The sequence below is a fragment of the Fusarium oxysporum genome, chromosome 12 (genome assembly GCF_000149955.1).
Source record: "Fusarium oxysporum f. sp. lycopersici 4287 chromosome 12, whole genome shotgun sequence".
Lineage (NCBI taxonomy): Eukaryota > Fungi > Ascomycota > Sordariomycetes > Hypocreales > Nectriaceae > Fusarium > Fusarium oxysporum.
This window is the reverse complement of record NC_030997.1, coordinates 748685-770914: the sequence shown is the minus strand read 5'-3', so window position 1 is coordinate 770914 and position 22230 is coordinate 748685. Positions and strand designations below refer to the sequence as shown.

Below are 22230 nucleotides of genomic sequence, written 5' to 3'. Positions count from 1 at the left end.
CCAAGTTCGCCTCTTCTACTCAACCAATATGGAAGGTGGGTATACAGGATGTTGCAACCAACAGACAAACAGGGGTCCATGCAGGCAGTCTTAGGCGAGACAAAGATGTCTCAAAGGAAGCAAATCGTATATATAATTATCATAGAAATCCAGCTACTCAAAAAGAGGGAATACTATCTGCCAAAACTAATCGCAGTATACCCGCACACGACCACTCGACATCGGCACGCTGCTGGGTGAAAGATCCCGAAGCCAGGAGCGCAGCGACTCAATGTCCCATATCTCTCCCGCATCAGCCAACTCGCACAAATTCTCAAAGTGGCTCTCTCTTTCAATCTTACACGGTGTTTTGGGAGGACAATCTGCTAACGCACCAATGCCATCTAAAGTCATCTGGGCATGTGTCGAAAACGGCTTGACGATATCCTCCAGCTTCTCCGATTTGCAGACGATTCCATCGTGGAACGGCTGCTGTCTGAAAGTAGTGAAGTTCTCGCCTAGCTCTTGTCTGAATCTGGACATGAACTGCTCCTTGACATCACGTAGGGTGTCCCTAAACTTCTGCTTGTTGTTGCGATGATGGTCCAGACCATCAGCCTGGCTTAGCAGAATCCGCAGTGGGCGCTTATCTTCTTGGTCGCAGAGCAGCTTGATAGCTATGCGTAAGGCGCTTTCGGTGGCCTCAGATCGTGTTCGTTCCATTGGGATCACAATGATTACAATGGCGAACAGCTCTTGGAATACATCCGCCATATACTTGATCTCTGGCTTTTGGTCGTCAAAACCGGGACTATCGAGGAAAATGGCTCCAAGGTTACTGGAGTCGTAGGATTGAATGCCCAAAGTTCTGCAAAGACTACTGGAGCCAGGTTTGAAGTAGTCCTCAGATGCACCAGTCAGAACAGTAAGCATTTGACTCTTACCAGCTTCTGTGGAGCCCTGTACTCCGATGCAGATCTTGCCGGAAAGCTGAATTCGGAGCTGGGCGACTTGAGCAACACTGAAAAGCCACTTAGGCCAGAAGAAGGTAGGTGTGATGCACCATTGGTTAGCCTTTACCCCAGGATAGTCTTTCAAGCCCTCTTCGAGTTTGACTCTCCATTTCTCTATCGTTTCCAGCGTATGTGAGCTTGCGATATCCTGCTTCACACGATCGAGGAGGGTCTTCTCCACTATGTCATCGGACTCGGCGATGGGTAGGCCAAGTGCCTGTAAAGTAACGGCCAGAGCACCAGGAAATGACAGATCGAGATATTCTCTGTGCTTGTTGAGAAGATGACTGATGACCTTGGTGCTTGCAAACAACACGGCTATACCACCAGTGACGCCCATTCCAGCGGCGGAAGTTGCTCCCACCCCCAGAGCTAGGACTCTGGAAAATAACGAGGCTCCAGAGAAATAAGACGGCAAGGCACCCAAAGCAGCTGAGGTGATCCGATGGCCCTCGGTGGACTTGCAGTACCATTCATAGGGCGCGTCAAGTTGAGTGATGATAACAAGATGACAGAATTGAATGACACCCATGACGTCTTGGAACTGGGAGACTGCTTGCTCTGTGCGCCTCGCGGGGTCTGTTGAACGATGATATAGATCATGACTGAATGTCTCAAGCGCTCCAGCAAATGTCGGTACCTTCTTGAATTGCTTCGTTAATGTTGGTCTCTTGGCGGCTTCCCAACTTTGGACAAGAAGCTGAGCTCGGGTAATGCTTGGGGCGTTCTGGCTGATGACCATATCTGTAATAAGCCTTCTAAGAGCTTTAGGGCAAGCGGCAGGGATATCATGAAGAAGGCCAGTGTCAAATTCTTCATCTCCATACGCTCCAGGCATAGAAGCATGGAAATCGGATCCAATCTCAAAGTCCTTCGGCCAAAGCACCTTCAGGATGGTAAATGCATGCCCAAGGCGACTGAAGACAAGATGGGGACTAGCATCGCTGACCAGACCGTCTATGCATCCCACAACAGCTTTGATGTTGTCGACAATCGCCATGACTTCTTCTGGGGGATGAGCATCGCGAGAGGTATTATCAGTTCTGAGGGCCTGGACCTTTGACATCTGAGCAACGAGCGCACGTATCATTGCCAACCTGATACTCTCGAATGTAGCTGGCAGACTAGCTCTGTCCAGGCTCATCGATCTTACCGTGTCAACATCGATGTCTGTAGATCGCCCAAAGATATCATGAAGGGTGATGCCTTTCTGAATGGCGATTGAAGCTTTTCCAATGTCTTCAAAGGGGTCGTTGGCTTTGATTCGATACTCCAGCTTGACGGAAGTCTTTTCAAAGATGTCAGCTAAAAAGTCCAAGTGATATGTAAAAGTGAGTACATACCTGATAGTGATCAGACTTGGTAGGAAATCCAAGAATGGTAAGAGGGATTTCCCGGCTATCCTTCTTGAAGGTTGCTCCTTTCAAGAGATATTGCATCACAGGTGTATCGACATCGAGCGATACGGTCAAGTGGTCGCTGTGAACCACACAGGAGCAGTTGATCACCGTTCCAGGCATCGGAAGTATCATCGATGAGGCATCGGAAACCGCATAATGTAATTCTGATGAGGCTTGATGTGTAAGTCTGGCGCCGACAAAGTTCTTAACACAATGAAAATAGTGCGACATCTTGTGGTATTGGTCAACCTGGCCTGCGCTGGGTATCTGAGGTATGTCGTTGACCCGCAAAGTCTGGACACAGTTTTGGATCCCTGGCACTTCAGCCGCGATGGAGTACATACACCCAAAGTGGCAGAACTTGCCCGTATTCTGCAACAAAAGGTCTAAGAAGTACTCAAGAATAGGCCATAGCATTTGGATAGTGGGTGATAGATTTCCCAGCGGTGTTCTCAGAGCATCAAAGGTCTGCTTGAACTTCCTCGAGCTATCGTTAAGTGCAAAGGGAACGTAGTCGTGAGGATTGATAACATGGTGAAAATTGCCGCTCAGGTTCATTTGAAGGGAAACTGTTGTTCCTCGAGGTTCAGCGACCATACACGAAGGTGCTCCAAATGTGATGATGGATATGCCGCCTAGTCTCTCTTCCCAGGCATTGGGAACCGGCTCATGGTTGACCATGGCTAGGTAAGACGAGATAGTCGCCAAAGCGCCTCTGAGATGCAAGATTAGTATTAAATATGGCGACCTATCAAGGCTTCCACTCACCCAAAGCTATGGCCGCAAACAACCAGCTTGTGCCTTCTCATCAGCCATTCAACAAGCGGCACAAACTCCTCACTTCTGTTCCAGAAGCCCTTATGGAAGCGCGATCCGATATCATCAGACGTTGCCAAGCGTACGTCCAAATCAGACCGGACATCGTTCATGTCACGGGTGCAACAGAAGCCAAGAAAAACTGTCTGAAGACGATTAGACCAGGCGATGACGGGCGGCGTTGACTTGATCCCCGCTTTCTTGCTTATCGGGGCAATTGAGTAGATTGACGAGATTATATCCAGTTCTCGGATGAATCGGAATCGCTCACTTTGGTGAAGATTCTCATCGATGTTGATTCCTTGCTCTTGTTCATTGCAGAGATGGCTGACTGCCGCGGCGCCGTAGAACATGAGCTCTTTGTTGGTGAGTTCTGCGTCGCTCAAGCCAGCATTCTGATCGCTGAAATTGATGTACTCGCTGAGAAGAGTCTCTGTTCGTACCATTTTGGCAACGCAATGATTATGGAGTCCGAATTCAATGTTCTAGGCGTTTGATACACAGTTTTGAAGGACTATAATGGCCATCATCAAGGTGACGAGATTCAGAGTTCGACGAGGCTCTGCAACGTCTCTGCATGGTCAGCTCATAAGCGCCCACCACTTCGCCACTTGCCTCTCATAGGTCCATTTACAGGGTTGAAAAGCCACATTCGTGCTACTGTGATTAGGTGCATGAAACTATTGATCAAGGCAGACTGACTAGGCGAGGCAACAGAAAGTTGGGATTTTGATTGACTTTAATACTAAGTAACGAAAGATTCAGGTTGGTTGGCAAGGGGAGGCAAGAAAATTTAGGACCTCTATCCTAAGTAATAAAAAGTATCAGGTAAATTTAGTATAATTTAATAAGGATTTAGTAGACCTTAGATTAGATCTTTCTAGCACCTTGATTTTATATTAGAACTTTTCTTACTCCCTGGGGGTTAGCCGAAATTTGAGGGCCCCTTTAATAAGTTTATCTTAACATCCTCTTTTAGAGTTTGTAATCTTTTCACTGTCCGGGAACTACCTAACAAAGCGACAGGCTTGGACGGAAGTCTCCCCTCGGCAGGAATAATTAATTCAAACCTCCAGTAAAGATCGTAATGGCTTAGGGAAAGTAAAAGTTTTATACACTTCGCCCGACGCTAGCATCCAAAAGCGAGCTGGCTGGGCGGTTTGCTTGTCCTATGGGTCCTGTTGGGCTTGTTGTCTTAATATTGCTTTTGTTATCTTAATTGTCAGCCTCCTTCAGTTTGTCATGACAGTCTAGCAGTAAGCGTCTGAACTCTTATCGATAGGGGTCGTTATACGCCAGTATGTCGATTTTTGCCGAAACAGCAAGCTCCAAAATCTCAATGGCTTCCCGGGTCCGTCCAACTTTCTGATATGCAGCTGCCAGGTCGCGCTCTGATGCTAAGCGTCATTGATCGTTCTTTGGCAGTGTCCTCCTGTTGAATCCTACCACATGCCCCAATATGTTGACCGCATCTAGTGTTCGCCCGTCAACTAGATATGCATGTGCAAGGTCCTGCTCTGATGCCAAGAGAGAAGAATCATTCTCTGGCAAGATTCGCCTCTCAATTTCAATAACATGCTCAAAAAGGGGGACTGCATCCTTGATTCGGCCCAATTGTAGAAAGGCCCTTCCGAGGCTGCGTTCATTTGCCAGCCGCAATTGGTCACTCTCCTCAAGTGTCTCCATACCAGTTACCTGCAACCGCTCGAATATCTCGATTGCATTTTCAGTCTGCCCACTTCCCAAAAGGGCGGTTCCGAGTGAGTAGTGGCACGCCAGACAGTCAAAGTTATTATCTTGCGTTCTCTTTCGAACTTTGATGATGTGCTGTAATATATCGATAGCCTCTTCACTTTGACCATTTGCAAGATATGCATATGCCAGTCCTTTCTTCGACGACAGTCGAGCATCGTCTTCCTCATCTAGATGCTTTTCGACATCTACAATGTGCTCAAAGATCTCGATCGCATCTTCGACTCGTTCAACGTTCATGTATGTGGATGCCAGTGCGTGTTCTGCTGCCAAGCGAAGGGGTTCATCTTCTGCGAGTACTCCCGATTGAGTCTTGACGACGTGACTTAGTATTTCGGTAGCCTCTTCAAATTGTCGGCGATCAGCATATGCAATCCCAAGAGTAGCCTCTGCTCTTAACCGAAGCAGATCTGTTTCTGGCAAAAAGCCTCTTCTCCACTTGCATACCTCCTCTGCGCATTCACTTGATTCTTTAAATCGCCTATCGCGCGTAAACGACCAAGCAAGCTTCTCGAGAAGAGTATATGTGTCGTCGCCCCTCTCCTGACCATTGCGACTCAACAGCCGCATTGCATGTGGAACATAATCTGATCGAAAAGTGTAGTTAAAATCACCTTTTATTGGAAATCTTGCTGCAAGATGAGATATTGTATCTTGGAAAGACTGCCTCCCGCATTCCTCTTTATGAAGCCAATCTCTTGTTGCTGTATGCACGAGGCTATGCATGTCGAATGTGTCAGCTTCCTCTCTACGAACTAGAAAGGAGTAGCTGCAAAGTGTTCCGATGGCCGACCCCAAATCCGCAGGTGGTGCTACAGGGAGGATAAACTGTGGAATTGCTCTTGGTTCGATATTGGATATGAATGATAGCAAGTCAACCGCAAGAGGGTCTAACTTTTGGATCTGATTGAAAGACACAATCCATGTTGTTCCTATAGCATTTTGGGTGTCTTTGTATCGTGTATTATCTCGAAATTCCCTACCAAGTACTTTTGAAACTTCAGACTCAACGCCCTCAAGGAGCTTCAGGTAAGCTCGTATGGGCGCTTTGTTTTTGTTGAGGTACGCAGAGGCCTGAGTGATGGCCAATGGAAGGAATGTAAGTTTTGCGAGCAGTTCGAGGACCAGTTCTTCGTTGCCAGTTTGCGGCTTCTGAATGAGAGATGTTGTGAAGAGGTGAATGGCCTCTTCTCTGTCCATTTCCTGCACATTGAGCATGTCTGGCTGGGCAAGATCGACAGCGATCTGGAGAGTCCGTGTCGTGATCAAAACCATGCCGTTATCGCTCAGGGGGAGATACTATTCCAGGCCACGCTTCTGTTCACTTCCAATTATGAGATCTGGGTCGTCTGCATTATCCACAATCAGGAGCCATTTACCAGCTTGACCTGATGCGAGTTGCTGGCAAACAAGCTCCTTCACGTCATCACTGTCATCGGTCTTCTGAACCCTTAGTCTTTTGGCAATCTCCGCGTAGGCACACTCAACACCTTCGTCACTGAGTGTCGGTACCCAGAAGATCGAGTAATGTGGGTGTTTCTCTTTGACCTCATGGGCAAATTGCAGGGCTATTTGCGTCTTACCAACTAGATTCGCAATGTTCTCGTAATATGGCAAGAAGACCTCACTTTCCTTAGGCGCTAGAAGCTTGATGCTCCCTATTGCCGACCGAACGATAAGCTCAGCCATTGCGAGACTGTGGCCATGATGTAGCAGCTCAAAGGCATCCTCAGTTTCCTTTCCAAGGTCATACGCAATCAGCCCTGCACTATCACCATCGGGAAGACCGACGAGAATATCGCCAAGTCGGATATCACGACCTCGACTGATACTAGGCAATCCCGCCACCACGCCAACAAGCAGCCCAAACCAAAGATTAGGAAAGCACTTTTTGAGCTGACTGGCGAGTGCGGCTGCAGAACCGTTGCCATATTCTTGACCCGCCGGCAGAGTCGCTACAATGATGTGATGTTGTGACCACCCATGACACCAGCTTCAAAAATATAGTCATTACTGCGGCTGACGGGAAACCGAACGTGATGTCTTTCATCCAGCAGACACAAAGTAGCTCTTGCTTCAATCTCGAGGGGGGCAATCCAGGCGACTTTGTACTGTTCTGGATCTAGAATGGCCGCCTCACCCTGTATTGTCTAATGATTGGCTACAATATCCCCAACCCTCGATCAGGTTATGATTTTCTTGTGCCAGGTCTTGGGAAGTCCATTCTTCTTGCTTCTAAAAAAAACATTCTATGCGGCCACTGAAACGGCGTAAAATTGTCGCCTTCTGTAGGCCATTTTAAGCAGCCATTCCAGATTTTGGGAGGTTCAATCCTTACCAAACTTAGTGCGATGTCATTTGGGTATAGGTACCATCCCATAATTGCCCCCAGCCCCCCGCGATATGATCATTGACGGAGGTAGTATCGGCGACTTGATCGCCATCGCCGGCCTAATCGAACGCATCGTCGTCGAGGTGAAGTCATACAAAGAGGCGCCGCACCACTTCCAACGTCTCGCAATCGAGTTAGACTTTCTGTCAAAGGTTTGCCATCAGGCGTTCCATCTAATACCGAGTCGTGTCGGTGAGCAAGCCAGGCTCGAGAGAGTACGGGCGATTGCGTTGCAATGTCTCGGGCCCTTGCAAGACTTCGAAAAAAAGATGAGGAGTTACGACAACACTTTGGGCCCGGGAAACTGCATAGGCAAGAGTAAACAAGGTTGGATACAGAACTTCAAGAAGCGATTGCATTGGTCGGCTATCGCGCGCCATGAAGTGGATGAACTTCGCGCAATACTAACGAGTGAGATCTTGGCGATCAACACCTTGTTGACTATGCAGAACTGGTGGTTAATTAGTCAGTATGTACATCTTTCTTTGTATCTTACGTCGCATAGGGAGAGTCTAACACCAAAGAATACCACGAATAATCCCTTTGCCGATCATTTGAAGGCCCTGATCACAACCGCGGAGACCGCTTCACGTGAGATTGAAACCTACCTCCTCGAAGCCAAGGCTGGGTCTGAACGACTCGAGAAACTCGTGGTTGCTGCGAACTTGACACATGCGGAGCAAGAAAACACCCTGAACTTAATGGAACAGAATGCTGAAAAGACGAGCATGGTTCTGGACGCCATCACCAATACCGTGGGGGCGGCTTCATCGCAGCTTGTCAGACTGTTCTCCCTTACTGAGCACTTGGAGCGATGGATCAAGACTGTCGTTCAATATTGCAATGAAATTATTGGTCTCGTCCAGCGAAACACTCGCATTCTGCTCTCGCTCCACGACATCGTGATGAGGTTAGAGTCAGCGATGAGGGCGCCTGGCGCAACCTGCCCGGTTCTAGAATTTGAAAATCCCTTTGGGATCAAAATGGCCCTTCCATACCAAATGTGTGACACCTGGGAAGTATGATTCGGCATCGGTGTGAGTGGGCATTCTTACTGACACGCCCAGGGTCTATGCCGGCTGCTCGTTGTGATGTTCTACAACAAGCCAGGCCTACGGCTGGTCGAGCGCCGACGCTTTGTCGTTATGCAATCGCGGTCAAATATGCCTATCAAGCCGCAGGATTGGTCAACATCTGTGGTCCCAGGAGACTCGTTAAATATGTCGATTCTTTTGGAACGGCTTGGCAGCCAGTCGACAACATTTTCGTGTCCTAGATGCGATCACGTATTCAACTCAACAAAATCTGATTTCCAGCGAGGATACCAATGGTAAGTGTCCTTCAACAGTCCCTTCCAATAGCACACAACTGTTGATACCCTGGCTTAGCCCGAAATGTCTCCTTTGGTCAGATACTGTAGACGGAGCGCAGTTAGGCATCTCCTCCGATTCTAGCAGTTTGACGGTCCCGGTGCCCCCTCCAGAACCTGTGCACTGGGATTCGTGGAACGGCCAGTGGAGATCCAGGTTTAGACGTCCACAGGCGCTGTCGCGATTACGAAACTCTGGTATGCCATTTGACAGAAGCCCAACTGCGAGCACCGAGGACGAAGAAGTGGATGTATCCGCCTTTCGCCGTGTTCACGTCGTTCCATTCGAGGGAGACCTTTTGCGATCTCTTATCAGGATTGGAAGTCGTTGTCGAGATGTCGTGCTCAAATATTCAGCAAACTTTGAACCGAACAACCCTCGGCTCCCCCCCGAAACGATTCTGGAATTCAAGAGGCTCATCCAAGAAATGAAAGAGCTTAAGGCGACAGGCATTTATCCCCTTGCTGAATTGAGTGCACGTCAGGGAACAAAAAGTCACAAAGAAGTCCTGGAACACTGGATTAAGAGAACTGCCCAAGTAATATATCATCCCCTTGATGACCCATTGTTTCGTGCGAGAGTATCCCATGATGAGATATGGGCAATCCACCAGTGGCTGGCGAACCCTGCACCGCTTGAACTAACACCAACTGTAACGCAACTTGGGCCCGGCTCCTTCCGTGATGAGTATTGCAGAAACCAGCATTCGCAGCGGTTTGCCACTAGGCAGGCTAACGCTTACTTTCCATCAGCTCAACATGCCTTTCAAAGCGGCTCAAAAGGGACATTGGAGTCTCGTGGCAGTAATGGACGCTATGGCACGGAATGGAATATAGAGGATGAATTATACAAGTACATGTAAGACTATGGCTTTATAGTGAAAATTGAGTTATTCAGCTAAATTATTAATTATCATCCTTTTATTTATAATCTATATTTACATGTATTGGTCTCAGACGTGTGCGCGACTGGTGGGAAACGTCAACAAACCCCGCCTTTCGCCTTGCTTATCTCTCTGCAAGGGTATGTCACACATTCTGCCCTGGCCGTGTAAGCATGGATAAACAATAAAAGAGTTGTCCTCCGTGCTTATGCATCCCGCGGGTTTCTCTCTCTCCATTATCCTGTACCAACTACAATCGACTTACCATGGAAGAACGCAGGAAGCTATATAAAAAGTATCCATCAATGCGAAAGCTTGAGGAGCTTGGAGACGCATACGTTGAAGTAGGTCCATTATCTGAAAGCGTCGCTAAATCACTGACTAAGTGGTTTCTGAAGTGGAATGATGGTCGCGAAGCTGTTCTTCTACGCTGGCTTTACGACCATCCAAACTTCCCGAATATGCGCAACAATCCCCAGGTAATCTGCGAGGCCATGGACGAATTTGCTGCTCAGCGAGACTTCCTGATCAACATTGGCCCAGACAAAGCAGAAAAGATCGCTACTCTTATTACTGAGACAAAGCCTAGTGTCTTTGTTGAGGTGGGTGGTTACGTTGGTTACTCAGCACTATTCTTGGGAAACGCGTTGAAAAACGCGCATAAAGACAACCAAGACGCTAAGAACAAGGCCGTCTACTGGAGCCTCGAAGCCGATCCGGTTTTCGCAGGTATCGCAATGAATCTTGTCGATCTAGCAGGACTATCAGATGTCGTAAAAGTGATCACGGGAAAGGCTGCCGATTCGCTTACTCGACTGAAGGAAGAAGGAAAACTAGAAAGCGTGGATATGCTGTTTCTGGATCACGTCGAAGAACTGTATGTCACGGATCTCCAGGTTGTTGAATCGCTAGGATTGCTTAAGAAGGGAAGCCATATTGTGGCAGATAATGTCCTTCGCCCTGGTGCACCTGAGTACAAACAGTATGTCAAGGAGCATCAGTCCATGGAGACCCGAGCTATCATCGGTCTTATCATTCCTGGAGAGTTCGAGGTAAGTAATGGCTCACGAGCGCTATTATCAGTCTGCTGATCGTAGGTGATAGGACGAGATTGAAGTGACAGAATACAAGGGTTAGATATTGCTTTATCATGCCTATGGACACGCCCAGCACGTTTTACGACAATTGATCTAATTTTAAACAAGGGATAAGCATAGTATATAGTGTTTACCATATAAACCATCTTCAATATCTCTGTGACCAAATCTCAACACTAGTGTACACTTCGTGACGCTGATTGGCCATGTCGGTTAGGATGAACCAAGGAAACTAGGTTCTGGGTTGAGATACATCTTGTCAAAGCCTTGAACCTTCCAAACGCCGGTCTCAGTATTCAACGTCAAATTCGTGTGCTTTATTTCCCCGGACTTCAGGGCTCCAGACTCAGCCTGGACGCCATCCTTCGGCCGATGGATGCGATTATCCCCAGCAAAAACCGTAAAATTAGCTAATGGGATCTCCCAAGCATTATGAGTCGCAATGGATGGTGAGCCTTCCTTCCTGTTAGTATCGTGCCGAGTATTCACAATGGTCGCTTGACTTACCAAAGAATTGAGCTGAGACTTTCTTTGGAGCGACGGACAAGTGAAAGTAGCCACGGTAGTATCCTTCTTGCCAGAATAGCTCTTTGTTCTCGGCGATAGCTTTGCGAGACAATTTTCCTGCGTCAGGCTCGATCGTTTTGAGTCCTGAAGTACCCCATGAGCTGACCGCGGTACCTGCGAACTCAGCCCCGATGGCACCCTCTCCTGTCTTTGGATTGTACTTCTTGGTGCCCAGCCACGCCAAATCAGATACCTGCTAAAAGTCAGCGGTGTTACTAATCCAGGACTGGTGTGATCCCATACCCAGTTCATATGACTATCTCCAGACAAGAAGATGTTGTTGTCGATCTTGTTCTTATAGAGATGATTGAGTGTTCTGTTTCGGTTCGCGATATAGCCCTATTGGAGATCAGCAGTGGGGTTCTTCTTTCGGAAGGGAGATATTGGAATCTTACATCCCAGGTGTCTCCTCCCCCAGCCGCGTCCCCTTTAATGTGGGAGAATACGATCTGGTTTCCGATCACTCGCCAGGTTGCGTTCCGGTCCTTGGATTCGGATAACGAGCGGTAGAACCAATTCTCCTGTCGGCCACCCATCAGCGTCCTACTTGGATCATCGCTGATTTTTTCGATGTACTTGTCGTTGACGTCTGATCGTGGTTAGAATGTGAGGCTCTGTGAAGCTTCCAAGGAAGTACTCACAATCGGTTCCCTTGCTTCGGTCGTATAATCGGGTATCCAACATCACAAGGTCCATTAGCTTGCCCAACTGAAAAGATCTCCAGACTCGTAAACCGTCGTCCATGTCAGTCTGCCTGATTGGCATCCACTCAAAGTACGCGCGGACTGCGTTGGCTTTGCGTGCATCAGTGGCTACCTTCGGACCTTCTCCTTTGAAGGTGTTCGGCTGGTCGAAGAAGTCGACATATCCATCTCTATAAGCATTATCTGCAAGCTCTGGTCCAGATTAGTGACGGAACTTCTTGTCCGTCGTGGGGAAGCCTTACCATGGTCGTCCCAAGTTGTAATCCAAGCTGAGCTTTGCGCCAACAGTTGCAGGTCAGGATCAGTCCGGTGCTACATAGAGTTAGAGCCTGGTTTGAAGAACAACGGTTGCGTGGGTTCATACCTGTCCATGGCGTGCACGGTAGTCATATAGCGAGTAGGTAGGGTGTTTAGGAATTGAACCGCGCTCTTTGTAAAGTGTATAGGTGCCGTATTCGTAGATGTAATCGCCAAGATGGACAACCCAGTCGTGACTGTCCTTTCGGGCGGCGTTACCGTAGACGTTAAAGTATCCTGGGACTTGGATTGATCAGTGGCAGCTGGTAGACAGTGATCTCAACACTTACAGTATGCACTGCATGAGAAAACCGCCAGGTTGATCTCAGATACGTCATCATCGGGCCTAGGTGCCGTCTTGGTTCTTCCGAGGGGGCTAGAATTGTTCGAGTTGCAGACGGTGAACTGGTAGTTATAAGTTGTCAATGGTTTGAGTCCTTTGGCTTCAACCTACGGTCGGTTAGTTCTGGACCTTTATCATGATATGAGATCTCACCTTGACTGTGTAGTCGATATCCGCGGTCGTATAAGCCTTTCCGCTGCTCACGACTGACTTTGAGTCCTTCTTCCCAACTGGAAAGACTTTCCAATGCAAGCAGATAGGATTCGGATCGGCCTCTATGAACTTCTTGGTGTCGTGACTGTAAAGCGGCTCAGTCCCATCAATGGGTGCGGTGTCAGCGGAAGACATATTGGTCGGGGCAATACGAGTCCACAGGATAACGCTCTCAGGCCATGGATCGCCTGATGCAACACCATGAGTAAAGTTCAGTTCCTCTGGCTTGAATGCGATGTTTCCACGCTTCCAGGAACGTCGCTGGACTTGATCGACATCGATGCCGAACTGCGTGTGCCGAGGCGAGGGGCTTCCATAGTTGATGTTACCATCGAAACTAGCCACTGAGAAGGTGCAAAGACTGGTGAGAGTAAGTAGCACTGAGATTAAATAGGTCTCCATGGTTGTATAACGTTGAAAAAGATGGAACCTCTTTGTTCACTGTCGATACGCGGTCAAGTATCGCCTTATATACATGGTATCAACAACTTCCCCTCTTCTACCCCATCTAGCAATAGCATATTGCCGAGTAACTGATATCACATGTCGCCTGAAAGCGATCGTATACTCGGTTGAGAGAATGCGATCGCTTTGAGAATGAGGTTAGTGGAGTCATGTCAGCGACCAATCAGTAGGTGATCAGCGCGCCTGGTATAGCTCAACACGGCAGGAGGATTCTCTTAGCTCATGCGTGGCTTGAGTCCACTAGTCAAGAATAAGAATGAGTGAGGACATGACATTATCAATTATTACTGTCAAAATGCTCATTGGCCATGTCTTTGCCTTGAATGACAAAACTGGCCTTTTTTTGTGAGGGCGCCCGAGCTGTGCCAGACGTCATCGCCTCTTGGGCATAAACGCCCAACATCCAGTAACAGACTTACACATGCAAATGAGTCTCAGCTAACAATTCATTATTTCTATTCATATCAAAATCACTTAATGTTAAAAGATCTTACAAATAATAAAAACTCTTATTAGGTAAAGTATAATATCTTATATATAGTTTTGATTTTAATTATTAAATTATTCACAGCTCAAATTATAGCAAAGTGTCACTTAGTTATTTGTCAACCCAGATTCACAAACTCTGACTGAGAAAGTTAATAATGAGTCACAAAGTAACTTTTGGCTCTCGCTGTTATAAGAACAGCGCTCAGCCCTACAAGTTGGAATTGTGAATTTTCCCTTTTGCCAACACTTGACCTCGCCATGGATGATCCCAACCAAAACCCCCAGGTCAAGCCATCTGGCCAACTCCCGAGTCTCCTTAACCCCAAGTTTCCAATTTCGAATGCGACATTTCATTTGTTTCCTAACCTTCCTACGGAGCTAAGACATATGATTTGAGAGCAAAGCCTGACGTGTGAGCGATACATTAAAGTTGAACTTTGCACTATCGACAAAACCACTGGCAAAATTCGTCGCGGTGGAGTTCGTGGTGGAATTCCTGGTGCAATTCCTGGCATCGCCCGGCCACTCACAGGGCCATATAGAATTCTTTTCCATCATCCACCAAAGCCTGGCGCCTTATTCAGTACCAGCGTCGAATCTCGTGCTAGCGCCCAGCGATTTTATCGCATAGTCCTTCCTTGTTTCTATGTCATGGAGTCTCCTTTGATCACAGATTCACTTCATGATAGTCAACAGAACACTGAGCGCAATCCGCACGGGATCGTTTTGAGCTACGTTGGTCCCCAAAGTCACAAACGACCTCAAGCTCTCATACCAGGGACACTTTCCCTGAATCCTGAGCTAGATACCTTGGAGATTGATGGCCTGCCCCTGTTCACAAACTTTGCGAATGACGTTTGGAATCATGACCCGCGTAAAGCAGGCTTATATCACGTAGCCTTCTTATATACATATTGGTCTTTCTCTTTCAGGGTTCATCATCTTCCTCGTTATGCCAGATCAGAAGAACAGCTGCGCCAGGTTGTGGCCCGGCTTCGAAGTGTCACATTTATACACTACGCTGATGTGGACAAAGTATCCTACAAATGTCCCGCTGAGCACCAGTGCCTATTGCACTATTGCTGTTCACTTCCTGTCGCAGGGGCTACCGGCAACTTTTCAAGACAGCAGGATCCACGACACATCGGGCACGAAGTACTTAATAATGTTTATTTCGATCTTTCCTACACCTCAGACCTCGGACGGCCATACCAAAAATGGATGGAGTTGGTAGAGAAATTGAAAGTGACAACACCATGTGTCTACAAAATTGCATACACAACTAACCGAAGCGAATCGCCGATTAGTTGTGAATCTGACACTGTTGTTCATTTGAAGTCCGAAGGCGAAAGACGGGAACAAAAGCGACTCAATGGAAAAGGATTCCAGCAAGAACAAGTATGGATGCATCTCAAGGAGACTACAGAGCAGTTCAATGGAGCAGTTGAAACCGCAATAGGATTTTGGACATTTCCTATCGAGTCTCTTGGCCAATTCAGCAGAGCCCATAACCGTTCAGAAGATCAACGCGGGTGCTTTTATGACCTCTCTGCTTCCTGGCCTGAACTCTGCCTATTCGACTTGTAGCCCTTGCGTCTCAGACTTCATATAGGGTGCGCGAAGATCCCTGCAGCCGACGGTGAGTTTGACATGAACTTGGACCGCCACGCTAAGCTCCTGGCAAATGAGGGCTGGGATAAAGCAGGATACGAAGGTTATCATAACCTACCCTAAGATATACTAATATCATCTAAACTTTTCTATCTCTTAGTCTGCGGCGAGGAGATTTTTTGTCGTGTAGAATAAGTTCATATACAAGCTTCAAAATACTCTCCAAGAACCTCTGCATACACTCCTTATTGAGGAGAGAGAAACAGGACAGAATGGTGGGTCTGAGACAGGCCAGGGATCTGCCCCAGGCGAGGGGAACTGGAATCTGAACGTCAAGGGAGCGAAGAGAAACTGTTCGTCGATAACCTCCGATAAGATGAGTTTTTGCTTGTTATAGAAGTCTCGAACTTCTGTAGCTACTTGGGGAAAGGTCTTTGTCGCAACATCTTTGTCAACCGCCAGCCCAGGAACTTTCAAGTCAATGCCTAAAGCATGTGCACAGACGGCGTGATACGGTGCGCCCGCATGATCAGGGCTGTTGTACGACTCTTTGCAGAATGGGCGGAGGTTGAGCATGGGACAGTCGACATAGCGAACAGTATAGGCTTCCTGTTTGCGAGGCTTGAATACAACGAGGGCCATTGCCAGAGCCGAGACGAAGACATGTGAGTTACACTGACTCCAGAGCCAACAGTCTTGCAGCCGGCCGGTATCTGTGATGATATGCCTTCGGGGATTGACACAGCGATGCGCTTAGCCTTCAATTCGGCTTTGATGTCTGGAGAAGAGGTTGGAGGCAAGTCATCAGACCAGGATGATTGTACATCTCCCCATTGTTGGTAGAAATCTCCTGGAAGCGTTGCACTTGCGCATCGGAGAAAGGATCGAGAATAGATACAGCGATACGAAGACATGGACAAAGTTTTGCCTCAAGGTCCTCATCAGGCAACGGGTATTCATACTTTGCTGATTGAGTGTAAAATTGGGCAGCCTGAGTAAACAGCTGATCGAGAAGCTGTAGAATACCAATACCATCGGTAATATCGTGAGGGCATCGCAAGAACAGGGTCTGGTGACTGGCATCCCCTTTGGACTGGATGATGTAGACTGATGGAACAGTAAAGACAGGAGCATCGTCATTGAACCACTCGAGTGCGATTTTATCGATGCTGATGATATGGAAGGTCGAGTTCAACCAACTATCAACATCTTCGTTATTCTCAAAAGGCTTGTAGATCCTTTTGGACGTGCCGGTCTCGTCATCTCGTTCGATACGGGAGCCCATTGTCGGGTGTTTGTGTCGGATCAAGACCCAAGCATTCTTTAGAGCCTCGATATCGTGACCATGACCATTGTTGGAAGGGAGCTTGAGTTGGAAGGACGCGCAAGCAGTGATCGGATAACAGCCATGGCCTTCTTTAGTGTAAAGCCAGTAAAAGCTTTCGCACTCGTCGATCTGTCTCTCCCAATCTCCGCCGGAAGACCTCTTCCATAGGTATGAGATATCGCTGGAGGCTGAATCCATGTTACAAGAACAACTCAAGAGTATTGATTGTACGAGGAAATGATCAAGTCGCCATAAGACGCGTCAATTGGAGGGGAAGGAATTTATGGCTGAACGTGTCAGGAAAACAACACGCTGTCACGTGAACGTTATCATTCCTTATCAACGAGCGAATCCTTCTCATGTTCGCATCCTTCATCTGTAATACTACATTATTAATGCCACCTAAGATCGAGATATCCTCCTTATTCTTAACGTCGCTTTCGTGGGAGGTATCCTATTCTGGGCAATCCAAGTATTCCGTGGCCGTTCTGCCATATGCTCAATGTCATAGTTCAATAGGATGTAAGCAAGCAACATTTTGATCTCGTTACTCGCAAAGAACCTTCCCGGACACGCGTTCCGACCGAGTCCCCACGCTAAAAAGTCCTGTGTCGCAGTCGGTAAAGCATTACGCGCACTCTTGACATATTCGTCTGCCTCGTTTTGTCGCGCATCGTAGAAGCGAAGTGGTTTGTAAGTCTTAGGTTCAGGGTAGATCTCACTGTCCTGCAGCACTGAGTACCCTGGTACGGCTATTCTTAGCCCTTTGGGGACGTGCGTACCCGATGGAAAAGTGACACCTTTTTCTCCTACGACGGTACGGGAAACTCCGATTGAGACGATGGAGTTCTTGCGCTGGCTTTCGCGAATTGCAGAGTCGAGCTTTTCGAGCTGTGCAACGGCGCGTTTGTTCCACTTGCCATCATGTAATTTCAGTACGCTCTCCACTTCATCGCGAAGTTCAGAAATAAGATCGGGAGATGATGAAGCAATGTCAAGAAGAGCATGGGTAACTGCAAACGTCGTAGTGTGAATGGACGCAAAGTTCAGTAGCAGAACACGTTGAGCCAGCGCGCTGACCTGCCAGTTCTTCGGGTTACCGATCTCCTTAGCTTGCTCAATCAACCACTGCAAGTAATCGTTCCGATCGGACTTGGTGTGTTCATCTTGCGAATCGTATTCTTCTAGACGGGCCTTGATCTCTGGTTCAAGGATCTTCTCAAAGTCGCGAGTGTGAATCCTGTTGGATCGGGTTATAAGAGGCGCAACTAGCGGTTTAACGAAGCTCGGGAATAACTTCATCATCATTGACGACAGTGGAATATCCTGGGCGAACGCGATGCCCAGCTTCAGCATCTCTTCATTTCGACAAAGCGGAAGACCAAGAAATGCTCGATTGGTGATACCACTGAGCATCTTTTGCGCAGATTCCATTATGCAAATTTCAGACCAGTCTGTGCTGCTGCCCAACTGTTTCCTGACACAATGCTCGATTTCTTCAGCGAGATCTGGGATGAGATTTCCGACCTCTTTGGTAAGCGTGGTAGTGACCAGTTCCAAATGAATAGGATCATGCGTGAGGGATGGATCCATGGTAGTGTAGTCCGTCTGCAAATCTTGCTGTGCCGATTCATGCATGCTGAGCATATTGGTAGGCTGCTCGCTGGCGAACTTTGTATCTGATCGTGGAAGATAGATAATGTTTCCACCGTCGATCAAGGGAAAAATAGCCGCTTGGTTTCTGTACTGGATGTACGCCGAGTTGAGCGCGGCCTTGACATCGAGAGAATTGCGAATTTTGGCTTGTAAAATGGGAAACCAGTCGCCTTCGCGTGCACCGATGATTGGTAGGTCAGGTAAGTTGGAATGTTTTAGGAAAAGCTGGTATATGACATATGACACAATCAAAATGAGCGGCGCAGCAATGGCTGGCCGCGATAGTAACTCCAGCACTGGATTTGCCATGGCGATTGAGAGTCAATATCGAGGTTTCACTAGTGAAAAGAGAACTTAAACGATCGCGCGACCCCAGACTTTATAGCTTCAGGGAGATTGGCAACGTACGAATACGACAAGGTAAAGTGTCGGTATAAGCACTTTCTAACTGGCTGGTTTACATGAGACGAACTGTAGTGCTTGAACTAATCGGTGACAAGTGCTGACAGCGAGGGCATCCCGCTAAACCTGGCCAAGCTAGCCGTGTAAGATCGCTAGTGGAGATTGCCACCACTACAACGACTGTGCCTGAGAGATGCGACCCTCTCAGCCTCTCTAGCATCTCCATCATAATGCGCTTACGAATATGGAACACTGTTCATGTTATGTCTCGATTTGTGATCGTGACTCGGGAGTTGGAAACTCAGTTTGCCTGTTCGTTGATGTCTAACTGTGCTGACACGGATGAGATAACTACAGTGTTCGTTCAATGCTTGATCTCAAAAACTGCCTTGACGCCAAGATGATCAGTGATCCACGGCTTCTCAAAGCCAAGCGAGAGCAGATCCTTCCGAACACCCTCCTCCGACTTATCCGGCTCAACATCAGCACCAAATCTCTCAAACCCCAAGAGTTCAAGTCCATCGCCACAGAAAAACACCTTATCCATGCGCGAGCAGCCGAATAGCTGTCGCAGCTCTGGTAGAGCCTGCTGTCCCCATGTATACCCTTCGTTATCATCCCTACCGTCGCCTTCTGTGCCACCGAGATTGAGATATGCGTCTTTGAGGTTGTTGTCTGTGTGAAGGGTTCTGTCAAATGGCTGGATGGCGTTGAAGTCTCCAGTCACGACGGCGCCCGAAATGTCCTCGGCGTGCATGTGTGAAGCGATGAGCTGCATTTGGGCTGGGCGACGTGGTGGCTCCATTGCAAGTGATTCGAGGTGAGTGTTGCAAAGTCGAACTATCTGGCCAGATGCTTCTACGTCAATGAAGAGGGCATCGCGCTCCATCTGAGTCGCCGAGTAATGCACTCGAAAGCAGGACAGGACATCAAGTCGGCGATCAACCAGCGTCGTCGTACCATAAGCGCCCGAGGCCCAGTTCGCAGTATCAACATCAGTTCTGTAGAAACCATCTCTGATCCAATTCTTCTCGCCGATGAGAGTTAAATCAGATGGAACGCATTCTTGAATATTTATGACAACCGTCGTGTTGTTGTCATTTCTATGCTGGCGACTCAGCTCTTCCAGATGCTTCAAAGCAGAGTTCATCCGGCTGTCGCCATGAGGGAGCATAAAATCGACATTCCAGCTGTAAACTGCTAGTCTGGTCGCCTTGGACTTGTTTGGTGAGGGCTCCGATGCTTGAAGTAGCTGCCATTCATCCGCGTTGCTACTCCACCTGTACAAAGGCTGCGTGCAGGGTTCGTCGGGTCGCCACGGAAGTGCAGACGCTGGCTTCCTCAGCGCGATGGCATTTTCTATTTGCTTCTGCATGAGTGCCTGCATTTTAAGAAGCGTCTGTCTCATGGGAAAGGTAAGATACAAAAATCTTGGTATTTCTTGTTTCTCAGTGAAACCTGGTTTGGTCTGGCCATAAATGATCCGCTCGGAGCGGGGTATTCCGGTATCTGACATAAGATCCGAGGCAGCAATGAGTTTATCCTGCCAGTAGCCAATAGCTCAGCAAAAAGGAGATCATAGTAAACTCTGAATAAAAAAGAAGTTCGTCTTAAGCTTTGGGCATTAAAGGTAATACTTCACTGACGAACAGTAGCGCAATCTGCCACGGAGATGAGGCATAGACGAATGCAGGAACAAGATATAATCTACTGGAATGAAACAAGAGGCAGAGAAACCAGTTGGCTCATGTATATAACTATAGGTCAAGCTCAAAATCCCATACTTGTAATTTGCGATCAGGAAATCCACCCGCCTGTCTTACAAACACGCTCAAAACTCCCGATTCATGAAGTCTTGTCTTATCAAAGAGGGGCTCGGTCGAAGTATTCGGGATCTCGGCCAGACTCTTCCAGTCCTTGAAATCTTTTGATGCGGTAGCGACATAAATACCAGTTGATTGCTTGACAGGATCAGGGAGCAAGCCGAACAAGTATTCGCCGCTCGCGTCGCCAGCAAGTTTGCCCCTTGGGTCGTACAGATCAGGCCCGTTGAGGCCAGCGGGGTTAATGGCATTCTTGGTCCATGTTCCTTGTAAAAGTTTAGCGATGTTGATTGAAGGGAGATTGACAGACTTACCGTCAGTTTTCCGGAGATAGTGCTGATACTGATGCTCACCAGACAACAGGTCTCTCATCAGAATATGGAACCGGCCCTTGATGTCGATAAGCTGTCCCTCCTGGTTGACCATACGGCTGTTCTGAGGAACATCCCAGATCAAAGTGCTGTCATCAGATGTTGAAATGGGTTTCGAAAGCTTGGTACCATTCGTATTAAACCATGTCTTGCCATCGTCATTCGAGTAGGCAAAATAAACACCATGATTGGTGTCAGCATTCGGTGTTTCTCTGACAGTCCACGAGGTATACAACTTTCCATCCAGGTAATCTATTCCGTTGATGTACGCATTGTTGTCGTCACCTTGGATGTACATTCCGTAGGCTTGCCATTTCCCAGTCGATGCGCTGTAGCGATGGATGTAACTATCGCCCGACCCCGACCTACGGTTGTCAGTACGCGCCCGAAGATAAAATCACAATACTCACTGGCCAATTCGAAACTCTAATAGAAGATCACCGTTGCTCAAAGGCTCAAATCGAGGATACGTCAGTGGCGAGTAAGGTCCTTGGGACCCAACAAGGTCATGGACGACGGGGCCGAAGAGATCCGAGGTCCATTTTGAGGGAACGTCTTTTGCGATACCGTTTTTCGAGATGCGGTAATTGATCGGGACATCCTTCAAGAGTCAGAGAGGATCCCCAGTCTTGGTTTCAACTTACATGATGATCAAAGCTGAGGTGAATCTTTCCATCCCCCGAAATACCCATAGAGATCATGTTATGGCCATCCATCGTCTTCTGGGTATAGTCATCGAGAGTGAGGAACTCCCAGTCGCCGATACTAGGTGAAACCTTTCTACGTCCCAGCTTCACGAAATGGTTGAGATATCCCGCCGGGGCAGTCTCGTAAAAAGTAACATATTGATAGTCCCCATAGGTAATGAGGGCATCTTCTTGATAGCTCACGCCATTGAGTCGTTCGGAGCCTTGGACATCGGTGCCGATTGTCCACTGTTTGGTGGACTTGACCGTGAGGGCTGAAACGGCCGACATCAGGCTTGCAAAGATGACCGCAATCCTGTATAGATGCATTGTGAGCGAGAAATTCCGAATCAAGAGATGATGATGATTGAGCAACGAGAGAGGGATTCCAAGGCATATTATTTATGAACATTGCAGATCTTACCGATTTCACTCTCACAGGATCGTATTCCAGGTCTTCACCTGCGTATTCCTGGTAAACTGGCACTGATGAATTGATCTTGGAACCCCTTGTTTGCCAAGATGATGTTCATAAACGCTGCTTTTCAATTGGAGAGGCTACAACCCCGCGTCG

At 47.8% G+C, this 22230-nt stretch overlaps 11 protein-coding genes across 13 annotated transcripts; 3 read left to right on the top strand and 8 right to left on the bottom strand.

Annotated features, from left to right (window-relative positions):
- Nucleotides 1-67: 67 nt before the first annotated feature.
- FOXG_13364 (uncharacterized protein) lies at nt 68-3748 on the bottom strand. The gene is made up of 3 exons (XM_018393338.1): nt 3161-3748; nt 2336-3107; nt 68-2280 (listed from the first exon to the last, which is right to left on the bottom strand). The coding sequence occupies exons 1-3, from the start codon at nt 3652-3654 to the stop codon at nt 187-189; spliced, it is 3360 nt and encodes a 1119-aa protein (XP_018252583.1). The 5' UTR covers nt 3655-3748; the 3' UTR covers nt 68-186.
- An 864-nt stretch (nt 3749-4612) lies between these two features.
- On the bottom strand, nt 4613-6649 carry FOXG_13363 (uncharacterized protein; the record flags this gene model as incomplete). Its single annotated transcript, XM_018393337.1, has 2 exons — nt 4613-5547; nt 6340-6649. The coding sequence occupies 2 exons, from the start codon at nt 6647-6649 to the stop codon at nt 4613-4615; spliced, it is 1245 nt and encodes a 414-aa protein (XP_018252582.1).
- Nucleotides 6650-7299: 650 nt separating this feature from the next.
- On the top strand, nt 7300-9584 carry FOXG_21149 (uncharacterized protein; the record flags this gene model as incomplete). The annotated part of the gene is made up of 5 exons (XM_018401478.1): nt 7300-7328; nt 7384-7821; nt 7858-8371; nt 8420-8682; nt 8741-9584. Exons 1-5 carry the CDS (start codon nt 7312-7314, stop codon nt 9582-9584), a joined length of 2076 nt encoding a protein of 691 aa, XP_018252581.1. The 5' UTR covers nt 7300-7311.
- A 168-nt stretch (nt 9585-9752) lies between these two features.
- Nucleotides 9753-10877, top strand: FOXG_13360 (uncharacterized protein; the record flags this gene model as incomplete). Of its 2 annotated transcripts, XM_018393336.1 has the most annotated exons (4): nt 9872-9949; nt 10004-10482; nt 10537-10657; nt 10710-10877. In XM_018393336.1, 4 exons carry the CDS (start codon nt 9872-9874, stop codon nt 10740-10742), a joined length of 711 nt encoding a protein of 236 aa, XP_018252580.1. In that variant the 3' UTR covers nt 10743-10877. The 2 variants fall into 2 exon arrangements, with proteins under 2 accessions (XP_018252579.1, XP_018252580.1); XM_018393335.1 differs by having other exon boundaries at nt 9753-9949; nt 10004-10657.
- On the bottom strand, nt 10778-13228 carry FOXG_13359 (alkaline phosphatase; the record flags this gene model as incomplete). Its single annotated transcript, XM_018393334.1, has 9 exons — nt 10778-11157; nt 11210-11462; nt 11513-11608; nt 11665-11858; nt 11911-12165; nt 12216-12285; nt 12338-12513; nt 12561-12720; nt 12767-13228. 9 exons carry the CDS (start codon nt 13226-13228, stop codon nt 10916-10918), a joined length of 1908 nt encoding a protein of 635 aa, XP_018252578.1. The 3' UTR covers nt 10778-10915.
- A 1203-nt stretch (nt 13229-14431) lies between these two features.
- Nucleotides 14432-15367, top strand: FOXG_21148 (uncharacterized protein; the record flags this gene model as incomplete). Its single annotated transcript, XM_018401477.1, has 1 exon — nt 14432-15367. The coding sequence occupies one exon, from the start codon at nt 14432-14434 to the stop codon at nt 15365-15367; it is 936 nt and encodes a 311-aa protein (XP_018252577.1).
- A 234-nt stretch (nt 15368-15601) lies between these two features.
- On the bottom strand, nt 15602-16033 carry FOXG_21147 (uncharacterized protein; the record flags this gene model as incomplete). Its single annotated transcript, XM_018401476.1, has 1 exon — nt 15602-16033. The coding sequence occupies one exon, from the start codon at nt 16031-16033 to the stop codon at nt 15602-15604; it is 432 nt and encodes a 143-aa protein (XP_018252576.1).
- A 118-nt stretch (nt 16034-16151) lies between these two features.
- FOXG_13358 (uncharacterized protein) lies at nt 16152-16916 on the bottom strand (the record flags this gene model as incomplete). Its single annotated transcript, XM_018393333.1, has 1 exon — nt 16152-16916. One exon carries the CDS (start codon nt 16914-16916, stop codon nt 16152-16154), a length of 765 nt encoding a protein of 254 aa, XP_018252575.1.
- Nucleotides 16917-16950: 34 nt separating this feature from the next.
- On the bottom strand, nt 16951-18705 carry FOXG_13357 (uncharacterized protein). The gene has a single exon (XM_018393332.1). The coding sequence runs from the start codon at nt 18681-18683 to the stop codon at nt 17121-17123; it is 1563 nt and encodes a 520-aa protein (XP_018252574.1). The 5' UTR covers nt 18684-18705; the 3' UTR covers nt 16951-17120.
- Nucleotides 18706-19023: 318 nt separating this feature from the next.
- FOXG_13356 (uncharacterized protein) lies at nt 19024-20243 on the bottom strand. The gene has a single exon (XM_018393331.1). The coding sequence runs from the start codon at nt 20182-20184 to the stop codon at nt 19141-19143; it is 1044 nt and encodes a 347-aa protein (XP_018252573.1). The 5' UTR covers nt 20185-20243; the 3' UTR covers nt 19024-19140.
- Nucleotides 20244-20439: 196 nt separating this feature from the next.
- On the bottom strand, nt 20440-22180 carry FOXG_13355 (uncharacterized protein). 2 transcript variants are annotated; one of them, XM_018393330.1, is made up of 5 exons: nt 22081-22180; nt 21615-21972; nt 21381-21571; nt 20914-21335; nt 20440-20865 (listed from the first exon to the last, which is right to left on the bottom strand). In XM_018393330.1, exons 2-5 carry the CDS (start codon nt 21945-21947, stop codon nt 20534-20536), a joined length of 1278 nt encoding a protein of 425 aa, XP_018252572.1. In that variant the 5' UTR covers nt 21948-21972; nt 22081-22180; the 3' UTR covers nt 20440-20533. The 2 variants fall into 2 exon arrangements, with proteins under 2 accessions (XP_018252572.1, XP_018252571.1); XM_018393329.1 differs by having other exon boundaries at nt 21615-22180.
- Between the last annotated feature and the right edge of the window lie 50 nt (nt 22181-22230).